Here is an 11,598-nt window from a genome sequence, read left to right on the forward strand (position 1 = left end):
ACAGACAATCCAAGATGATAAGACCATAATTTTATTATCAATACAAATAATGAAAATTTGTATTAATCATATTAATTATTAATTTATATTAATTTGTTCAAGACCTTTGAATGTTATTTTTAACAAACAATCTCACAAACATAAAAGTTAATTCTTTTTACCTTGCTAGTCTATAGCTTTCTGCATTCAGAAGGATCTTCAGTCATTCTCAAAGATATGTTTTTAATGTTTTACCAAAGCTTAGGTTTCTCTATGGCTAAAAGAGGATGGACTCACATTTTAAATTTGATACCTCATTAAACTATTGGTGGAGATTTGAGAGCCAGAATGAAAGGAAAATTATGAAACAGAAAGTACTAAGCACTAATAAATTAGGATTGTGCAATTTATTTGAGAAAAGAGAAAGTTTCTCTATTACTAAACAGTGAACTTCTTCCCAAAGTAGATATAGCACATCTTTACAAATATTACCTCCTCTATCTAGCCCATGAAAAGAAAACCTAATATAGGCTCATTTTACCCTGAATGACTTAAATTGTTTCATTTTCAGTCTGAGAGCACTGGAATTACTACAGACTCATCAACTCTTCTTTACCAGAGTAATTTAGGAATATAAACAAAGACCAGAGTGAAAGGGGCACGTCCCGTCTATACTGAAGCCTTTGGAGAAACATAGGAACCTTTAAAATAAAATCTCCTAAAAAACTTTCTGGTGAGGAATAATTGACTGAACTTTGAATTACTGTCTCAAAGACTTCTGAAATCAGCATTTAAGTGATAGGACAAGATGAAACTTATAGACATACTCAAATATCTCACAGTTGTGCTTAAGGTGTAGCTCGGAGGAATAGCATTCAACTAGGATACATCAGAGCCTGAATATGGTTCTCTAAACACACACTGGCAAAAATATATAAAATAAATACGTACATTTTTAAAATCTCAGGACCATATTGTACCTGAGTATAATAACATCCACACTTTTGTATTTAAATCCTCTTGATTTCTAAGGCTAGAATGTACAGTACTGGTAGACAGCTACAAAATAATGTGTTTGTTCTGTTTTCTTTTCTCTTTTTTTCTGGTTTTTAGGATTTGGTGGGATTTTGTTTTGTTTGTTTGTTTTGTTTTAATTTTTTTTTCTGAGACAGGGTTTCTCTGTAGCCCTGGCTGTCCTGGAGCTCACTCTGTAGACCAGGCTGGCCTCGAACACAGAAATCTGCCTGTCTCTGTCTCCCAAGTGCTGGGATTAAAGGCATGCACCAACACAGCCTGGCTAGGATTTGTTTTTTGTTTTTTGGTTTTTGGTTTTTGGTTTTTTTTTTTTTCTCTGTGTATCCCTGGCAGTCCTGGAACTCACTCTGTAGACCAGGTTGGCCTCAAATTCAGAAATCTGCCTCCCTCTGTCTCCCAAAGTGCTGGAATTACAGGCATGTACCACCACCGCTCAGCTTTGTATTGTTTAAAATACTGAAAAAAGATACTTTTTTTTAGTATCTTTTTGCTTTTGTTAAATTACAGAATAAACTATTTTCTGTACTGTGACAATACGAAGGATTAATCACACTTTATTGTCTATACTTCCAAATTTTCTTATATAATTAACTTAATTTTGATAATATTGGCAAAATTTGAATATAGGCTTTGCATTTGAATATACTTTTTAAATTTTGATGTGGTGATTTTAATTTCTTTTCTATTGTTGCTTTAAAAGGCTATGGGCTAAATCCATGGTGTTGCAGGTAAACAAATGCTCAGTGAATAAATTATCTCTCCAGCTGTCTACCTACATGTAAAGCAAACATGTCCTAAGATTTTACACTCATAACCAATACAAATTCTATTTAATTAAAAGAGGAGATTCTATTCAAAGTTTTTCTAAGGGCAATATGGACATCCTTATTCCTTATACTGTAGATGAAAGGATTCAACATTGGACCCACAATTGTATAAAAAATAGAAGATACTTTATCATCATCCATAGATGCACTAGAAGGCTTAAAATACATGAAAGCTATAGCTCCAAAGAAAAGAGAAAGAGCTATTATATGGGAGCCACAAGTACCAAAGGCTTTTGACCTACCTCCTGTAGAATGGATGCTAAGGATGTTGGAAAGGATCAAGGTATAAGAAATAAAGATAGTCAGGCTGGGTACTGTTACATTAAAACCAACAAAAAAGTAAATCACCAGTTCATTGATGGAGGTGCTTCTGCAGGAGAGTTGTAGAAGAGGGGGTATATCACACATGTAATGATTGATGATGTTGCCTTCACAGAAGGTCAGGCTTAGCATGTTGATAGTATGTGTAATGGCTTCCAGAAGCCCCAGCCCATAAACCCCAACTGTCATCAAAAAGCAAACCCGATTGGACATGGTGACCTGGTAAAGCAGGGGCTTACAGATGGCAGCATATCTGTCATAGGCCATTGCTGTCAAAATATAGCATTCATCAATAGCAGAGAAGGCAAAGAAAAAGACCTGAGTAAGGCACTCAGCATGAGAGATGATGTTCTGCTTTACAAAACCCACCAGCATTCTGGGGGTTATGACTGAGGAGTAGCAGAAATCAATGAAGGAAAGGTTCAAAAGGAAGTAGTACATGGGGGTGTGCAGGTGAGGATTCAAAACAATCAGAACCATCAAGCCCAGGTTCCCCATCACAGAGACCACATAGATTCCCAGGAAGAGCAAGAAGAGAGGCAGCTGGAGCTCTGGCTGCTGTGTCAAGCCCAGCAGGATGAATTCTGTCACTGAAGAGTCATTTCCTAAAGCCATTCTTTCCTGGGTTATGTCTGTGAGAACAGCAAAAGTAATAACATTACAATAAAATACACACACTCTCCAACCTACCTCCTCAATATAAGACTAAAAATGAGAAAATAAAGAAAATATTAAGCCCATTCTCTTCTGTGCCTGGGTTTTCTACTTTCCATGGGAGCTAAGGCACAGAAATAACCATAACTATAGGGAAGATTATTTCTTTAGGAATAATATACAGGGCAACAACAGCCATTCTTGTCTCTGCAGCATCTCTGTCCTGCTTCTACTTTGAAATTCTGCCTCCCAGTACAGGTTCAGAGACAATTTCACAAGAGATCACACAAGGCCCTCCAGAGACTCATGAGCTTTGCCATAGGTGGTTTAGGAAAAAAATAATAAAATAACGACATGCATGCATTCAATACTTGCCTTTGTGCATGGCGAACCTTAAAAATGACCTTACTGATTCATTTTCTCTGCCCTCACAGAAGGACAAATTCACATGGCATTAATGAGCTATAAGGTACATAGCCCAGAAAAAAATATTCTTTTCTATCATCACTACATTTGGCTTTCTCAGGATCAGGAAAATTAATTTTGGACTGGGGATCCAGAACCCTCATGCTGCTTCATTAAGAAAGGCTATGGGTCATCATGGGTGATGATTTTGATTGTGGTTTTAGCCATAAGATCTTCTCTAGCGAAGAGGTTACTAAATATCATTTACAGATGTCATAGTGCTAACTGGTAATGACTCAAGAGGGTTTTATGAATTTGCAATCATAGAGATCTAATTAAAATTGGAAACCCTTGTTTCCCAGGTATTTCCCCCCAGAGATCAAGCTTTGTTGCTATGGTTCCTACAGACTTCTTCAACAGTGATGACACTGGCTAATTGAATGCAGAAAGAATTGGGTTTTGGGTTTTTTTTTTAATGTTTGAAAATTTTATAGATGTGTATGGTGCATTTTGATCAAGTTCATCACTGATATCACCCTCCTGTGTCCCTACTATCCACATCGCCTTTTCATTTCTCTTTCTTTTTTTAAACCGACTGAATCCTGTCAGCACTTCCAATATATACATTGTTTAGGGACAACTATGTGAGTGTAAGTAGCCCCTCAGGGACCATGTCCTTGAAATTATGTTTCTCCCAGTAACCATCAACTGACAATAGTTCCTCAGCTAGAGGTGGAACGTCATGACCATACCTTCTGTCCATGCTTAGGTTTTGTCAGGCTTCCTTTTCCCCTGACCTTATTAATAATACTCTGTGGTGCTTCCAGAAAGGATCATAAAGTAAATGACATTTTAGAGGCTCTATCCAGAAGCCAGTGGAAACAGATACAGAGACACAGAGACAAACATTATACAGAGCTCAGGGAGTCTTGTAGAAGAGTGGGGAGAAGGATTTAGGAACTTAAAGAGGATAGGGACTCCACAGACCAACACAGTCAACTAACCTTTACAGTTGGGGGCTCCTAGAAACTAAACTGCCTAACAAAGAACAGAACCTAGCAGATGTGCAGCTTGGAATTCATGCAGGTTCCACAACAACTGGAGCAGGGGCTGTTACTGAATCCATTGCCTGTCTGTGAATCCTGCTTCCCTGGCATGGCTGCCTTCTTTCATGGCTGCCTTCTTTGGCTTCAAAGGGAAAGAATGTGCCTAGTCTTGCAGAGACTTGAAGTATCAAGGTGGGGAGATATCAGGAGACTTCCTCCTTCTCAGAAGAGGAGATGGGAAGTGGGGAGGAGCTGGAGAGACGGCTCCGCAGTTAAGAGCACTGGCTGCTTGCTCTTCCAGAGGTCCTGAGTTCAGTTCCCAGCAAACACATAGTGGCTCACAAACATCTGTAATGGGTCCCCTTCTGGTGTGTCTGAAGAGAGCAATAATGGACTCATATAAACGAAATAAATAAATCTTTAACAAAATTTTTTAAAGAATACCTGAAAGCTCTAGGAGAAAAAAAGAATCAAGCATACCCAAGAGGAGTAGCAGGCAGTTAATACTCAAACTCAGAGATGAAATCAGTGAATTAGAGACAAAAAGAGCAATACAATCAATGAAACCAAGAACTGGTTATTTAAGAAAATCAACAAGATAGACAAACTCTTAGCCAAGTAACTAAAAGGCAGAAAGACTATATCCAAATTAACAAAATCAAAAATTAAAAGGGAGACATAACAACATAAGCTGAGGAAATTCAAGGAATCATTAGGTCTTTCAAAAGTCTGTACTCCACACAAAAAAAGAAAAACTTACACAAAATGGAGGATTTTCTAGACAGATGCCAATACCAAAGTTGAATTAATATCAGGTAAACAATCTATGCAGTCCCAAAACCCCTAAGAACATAGAAGTACTCATTAAAATCTCCCATCCAAAAGAAACTCAGGCCAAAAGGTTTTAGTGCAGAATTCTATCAGAGACATTCAAAGAGGAGCCAGTAGAAATAGTCTTCAAACTATTCCACAAAATAGAAAGAGAAGTAATATTGTGAGGCCACAGTTAATCTTACCTCTCCTTATTCTAACCTGAATTCAGCCATTTGACACATATGTGTGTATGTATGTATATATGTATGTATGTATGTATGTATGTATGTATGTATGTATGTATATTGTTCTTCCTCCCTCTTCCCCTTCCTCCCCCCTCATATGTGCCCCACATCCTATTTCCTGCCTTTCTTCATTCATTCACACTCATCATCAACGGTTTTATTGACAGTTAACACTTATAAGAGATTCTCTGTACATTTCCTGATGTTTTGATGAATCTAATTTTATACTGTTTTGAACTAAGTGTACCCTATAGCCTCTTTTGCTTTCAGTTGACTTAATAATCACTAGTCTTGGTTATCATGCAGGTGAACAATCTTATATGTATCCCCTCCCTTTGCTTTGCTGTAAATGTCTTGCTGATTTATTGATTACTATAATGATAGTTGCCTGAGCAACTTTTCATAGATTTTTGCCAAAAGCACAGTCTTCAATTAGACCTGGTGTTTGTTAGAAGGTGACAAACTAGGGGATACGTTTGTCATCTCAGTATCCATGTAGTGTGAGTGTCCTCTGTTACCTTGTGTTTAGGTCAAATTATTTTTTCACAAACACAGATGAGACATTTCAAGAGTGGCAGTAACAGATCCATATATATGAAACTTCATCATCTCCCTAGTCCAAAGGCTAAATAAATTTAGATTGTGTAACTAAAAGATCTTCAAGTTTTACAGAGGCATCATGACCAACAGATTGACAACTACCAGGTTTTATGCCATGTGTTTGCTGTTCTTGTCTGGTTCTTCCTGTGTGTATGTCCATTGTTGATGCAAATGTGTCCATATTTTCTTTTCTAATAAGGACACTAGTCATGTTGCTTCAGGGTCACCTTAACATTGCAAAGATATTTAAACTAATCACATTATTAAGAGCCTGGTATTGCTATGTCCTGTGAATAGGACACCAACAAAATCTCCAGTGGAAACATACCTTTCATGATAAATACTATTCTACAAAGAAAGTGAAAACAGTGGGGAACTGCACTGAGATAGCAACGTGAAAATTAGTAAGACTTGATATGTTTCATATCATGAGGAAATCACCTACTGCTTAGAATTTCTACTTTATCCTTATTAAAAAATAAATTTACATGTGCATGTATATTTGTGTTTTACAGATGGCTCAACAATGCATCCTATCTTCAGAAATAGGCTTTTAATATTATGCTATCTTGTGAATGAATCTCAGATATAATGACCTAGTTTATATGACTTTTGGTTATCTTGATTTCCTGGGTAAAATTTCTTAGCATTAAATGAATAAGAAAGTATGTAAGAATGGTACAATTTATCCTCCAACAAAATTCATTCCAAGTATATGTACATATTAGTGCTTATCTGGCATGCATGAATACTATATCTATTCCAATTGTACAAAACCATGATTTGTTAACTGTTTTTTAAATATGCACTTGATTACTTTCTCCATATGCTTATTCATATATATTATATGTAACAAATTATGTTTGTAGTCTATATTACAGTTTGAATTTATCTTACAACTATAATATCAAATAAATTTTCATAGACATATGTTAATCTTAAATAGCCCTGAGTTAATTACAAGTGTGTATTAACACAAATTGTCCCCCAATTCAATTACGATGACAGTGACACAAGTAGCAATGATCATTTGTTTGCACAGTTACTAGCAATGGGAGTTCTGTTGGAACTAGGGAGTAGTAAGTTGTACATGTAAATAGGGAGTAGTAGTACATGCCTATAATCTCAGCACTCAAGAGACATAGTGAAGAGGGTCATGATTTCAATTCAACTTCAGGTCACAACTATTGTTCACACCTGTATGCCCATTCTTTCTGTAGCCTTCTCTCATGTTCGTCTGTTTCCCAGAACCATGCCTAATAATTGTCAAGACTGTTCCTGCCTCTGAAACTCTACTCTTCTCTCAGAGAGAATTCCCTGACACCCCTCAGAGAAATTCCTTCAAACAGACGACCCACGATGATAAGACCATAATTTTATTATTCATCATCAACGGTTTTATTGACAGTTAACTCTTATAAGAGATTCTCTGTACATTTCCTGATGTTTTGATGAATCTAATTTTTATACTGTTTTGAACTCTTAGTGAACCCTATAGCTTCTTTTGCTTTCAGTTGACTTAAAAATTCATTAGTGTTGGTTATCATGCAGGTGAACAATATGATATATATTCCCTTCTTTTGCTTTGCTGTAAATGTCTTGCTGATTTATTGATTATGATAGTAATGGTTGCCTGAGCAACTTTTCATAGATTTTTGCCAAAAGTGCAGACTCTTCAATTGGGCCTGAGGATTGTTAGAAGGTGACAAACTAGGGGATAAGTTTGTCATCTCAGTATCCATGCAGTGTGAGTGTTCTCTGTTATCTTGTGCTTAGGCCAAATTATTTTTTTCACATACACAGATGAGACATTCCAAGAGTGGCAGTAACAGATTCATATATATGAAACTTCATCATCTCCCTAGTCCAAAGGCTAAATAAATTTAGATTGTGTAACTAAAAGATCTTCAAGATTTACAGAGGCATCATGACCCACAGATTGACAACTACCAGGTTTTAAGCCTGCTGAGCACTCTCTTTAAGGCTCTACTCACCAGCACTTTCCTAACATAAACCCATATTTAATCCTTGCAAAGCCAAATGGAACTTAAGTTGGTGCTGAGTTAAGATCCTCATATCTGGACACTAGCCAACATATTCCTTTGCTGACTCTAAGAACATGTACTTTTCTTTTCTGTTTTTTTTCTTTCTTTCTTTCTTTCTTTTTTTTTTTTTTTTTTGGCCATCCCAGTACAGTGAACATGTACTTGTCATTCCAATATCTCATCCTTGATTCCCTGGGCTCAATTCTCAATAGCCAATGTATAAGAACTTTGATCCTGTGAACAAAAATGAATTTTTAGAAAAACAAAGTAGTCATCAGTAAAAGTAAGTTTGATTTGTGCATCTTTTGACCATTAGAGTGATATCTATATCATATTTAGCATGTGAAATAAGATGTTTCTGTCATATATTTAGGTTTATTTTTAAATTCTAAATTACAACTGAAAATTTTTACTGGACATTCTCTTTATTTACACTTCAAATTTTATCCTTTTTCCTGGTTACACCCCAGCCCCCGGAGCCTCCTTTCCTACCTCCCCTTCCCCTGCTTCTATGAGAGTGTTCTCCCACCATGCCATCTGACCACTCCCTCCTCCCTACCCTGGCATTCCTCTACACTGGGGCATTGAGCTTTCACAGGACCAGGGCCTCTCCTCCCATTGATGACCTTCAATGCCATTGTCTGACACATATGCGGCTAGAGCCATGGATCCCTTCCTTTGTACTCCTTGATTGGTGGCTTAGTCCCTGGGAGCACTTGGGGTGGGGGACACTGTTTGGTTTATATTGTTGTTCCTTCTATGGGGCTGTAAACCCTTTCAGGCCCTTGGGTCCTTTCTCTTGCTCCTTCACTGGGGACCCTGTGCTCAGTCCAATGTTTGGCTGACACCATCCACCTCTGTATTTGTCATGCACTGGCAGAGCCTCTCAGGATACAGCTGTATACAATATATAAACCACAGCTGGTAGGGGGTTTTGTTTGATTTTTTGTTGTTGTTGTTGTTGTTGTTGTTGTTGTTGTTGTTGTTCTTGTTCTTGTTCTTGTTCTTGTGTTGTTGTTGTTCCAGTTTTGTAGCTGTCTTTTTCATTCTAGACTCTTAATAATATACATACCTGGGCCTGGTGATGCAGGCCAATGACCTAACAACTCTGGATGCTGAGTTCAGTGTCTACCTGGACACCTGGAAGGGCTGGAGGTCATCATGGTTAACTCATTGAGAAATTCTATCAAATACAAAAGCAAAAGGAGGAATGGCAATGTTTATCTCAACAATAAAGCACCTCCTGGCATGCAGGAAGGCCTGTTTAATACCTGGCACAGAAAGATTAAATGGTTATTTTTATCACTGTGTCACTTGATACTGTTGGTCACAAAAAAATGAAAACTTAAATACTATGTGAGACCAGATGGTGTAAACAAGAGGAGATGATTCTCTTGCAGTTCTGGTATCCAGAAGTCCACCATCAAGTGTGACCTATGTGGCTTCTGAGGCTTCTCACTTCATTGTACATATGGTTGTGCTTTTGCTGTTCTCGTCTGGTTCTTCCTATGTGTATGTCCATCCCTGATGCATATGTCTCCACATTTCCTTTTCTAATAAGGACACTAGTTAAATTGGTTCAGGATCACCTTAACATCGCAAAGATATTTAAACTGATCACATTATTAAGAACCAGTTATTGTTATAGTCAGTCCACTGTCCTGAGGAACGGGACACCAACAAAATCTCCTGCAGAAATACACATTCATGATAACCACTCTTCTACAAAGAAAGTGAAAACAGTGGGGAACTTCACTGAGATAGCAATATCAAAATTAGTAAGACTTAATATGTTTTATATCACTAAGGGAGGAAAGGAAGCTACCATCCTACATGGGCTGGAAATCACCTACTGCTTAGAATTTCTACTTTATCCTTATTAAAAGAGTCAGTTTATATGTGCATGTATATTTGTGTTTTACAGATGGTTCAAGAATGTATCCTTTCTTCAGAAAGAGGTTTTTAATATTATACTATCTTGTGAATGAATCTCAGATATAATGACCTAGCCTATATGACTTTTGGTTATCTTCATTTCCTGGGTGTAATTGTTTGGCATTAAATGAATAAATAAATATGTAAAAATGGTACTATTTTTCCAACAAAGTCCATTCTGAGTAGATGTATAGTCATGGTTTTGGTGTTTATCTGGCATGCACGAATACTATATCTATTCCCAACTGTAAAAACCCAGGATTCCTGAACTGTTTTTAAATATGCACTTGGTTCCTTTCTCCATATGCTTATTAATATATATTATATGTAACAAATTATATTTGTAGTCTATATTACAGTTTGAATTTATCTTACAACTATAATATTAAATATATTTTCATAGACATATAATAATCTTAATGGCCCTGGGTTAATCACAAGTGTGTGTTAATGCAAATTCTCCCTGAACACAATTACAATGATAGCAACACCAATAGCTATGATCAGTTGTTTACACAGATACTAGCAATGGCAGCTCTGTTGGAACTTCCAGCAGTCTATAATCAACACAGAAGTTGTAAACAGGGAGTAGTAGTACATGCCTATAATCTCAGCACTCAAGAGACATAGTTTCTTGAGTCAAGCTGGTCATAATTTCATGACTCTAATTACATGACTCCACTGGACTGTTGCTGCTGACTGTACCCTGAGCTCTCAATGAGACACAGTGTGCTGACGTATACTTTAGATTAGATTCTCTTGTTTTTCTTCACTGATGTGTTGCTTACCACATCCTGTTGTACTTTTCGCTGCCAAATGTTTTACCATATAACAGCTAATGTGAACCTGCATTAAATGAGACTTGATCAGAATCCTGTCTTGTCTCAATTTCTCACATCTCTTGCCTCCTAGGTCCTCACTCCACCCCGCAGAAACTGTTCAAGAATCCGCAGATGGGTTCAATTTTTCATATTTAAAATTTGTTATGCATGAATTTCACTAAAAATTGTTCTAGGTCCTCACTCCACCCCTCAGAAACTGTTCAAGAATCCGCAGATGGGTTCAATTTTTCATATTTAAAATTTGTTATGCATGAATTTCACTAAAAATTGTTCATGAAACCTAGACTGAGTTATAAATTAACATCTACACTGATTCCAATTATAGGATAAGGAGAAAAAAGGTCACTTTATAATTGACATCTCATAGATTTTTTTTTAAGATATCTGGTGCTGGGCCAAGACTTGAGAATCATATCAGCTCATTTATTTTTTGCCATTTTTAAAGTCTTCTTATCAGTTGTAGAGGTTCTCTGGTAGAATTTCTGGAGTCCCTTATGTATATTAGCATATTATCTGCAAATAGTGCTACCTGGACTTCAAGTGAGAATGCTTCAATCCCACTTGGGAGGGAGAAGAAAGAAGAGGGCTAAGGGAGAGAGGGAACAGGGTGAGAGAGTATATGGGGGTAGATGAAAAGAGGAACATGATCAGGAATTGAGGGGAGCAGGAGTGTGGCCATGAGGGCCAGCAGAATGAATGGAAATGTCCAACCTCAGGAGGTGGGAGGTGGGGGAACCTATAGAATGTACCAGAAACCTTGGAGGTAAGAGAATCTCAGGACTCAAAGGGTCCTTAGATGACCCTTAGATGAAATGCACAATAGTACCCAACCAATGGACAAAAGTTGGGGA

The 11,598-nt window shown here is 37.2% G+C and overlaps 1 protein-coding gene across 1 annotated transcript; it reads right to left on the bottom strand.

Annotated features, from left to right (window-relative positions):
• Positions 1–1,844: 1,844 nt before the first annotated feature.
• On the bottom strand, positions 1,845–2,786 carry LOC127690095 (olfactory receptor 147-like). The gene has a single exon (XM_052189650.1). It carries the CDS (start codon positions 2,775–2,777, stop codon positions 1,845–1,847), a length of 933 nt encoding a protein of 310 aa, XP_052045610.1. The 5' UTR covers positions 2,778–2,786.
• Between the last annotated feature and the right edge of the window lie 8,812 nt (positions 2,787–11,598).

Source organism: Apodemus sylvaticus, chromosome 7 (assembly GCF_947179515.1).
Source record: "Apodemus sylvaticus chromosome 7, mApoSyl1.1, whole genome shotgun sequence".
NCBI classification, from domain to species: Eukaryota; Metazoa; Chordata; class Mammalia; order Rodentia; family Muridae; genus Apodemus; species Apodemus sylvaticus.

What these genes read in the sequence shown, in the direction of transcription:
- LOC127690095 (XM_052189650.1), bottom strand. Translation starts at nt 2,777, where the DNA reads ATGGCTTTAGGAAATGACTCTTCAGTGACAGAATTCATCCTGCTGGGC.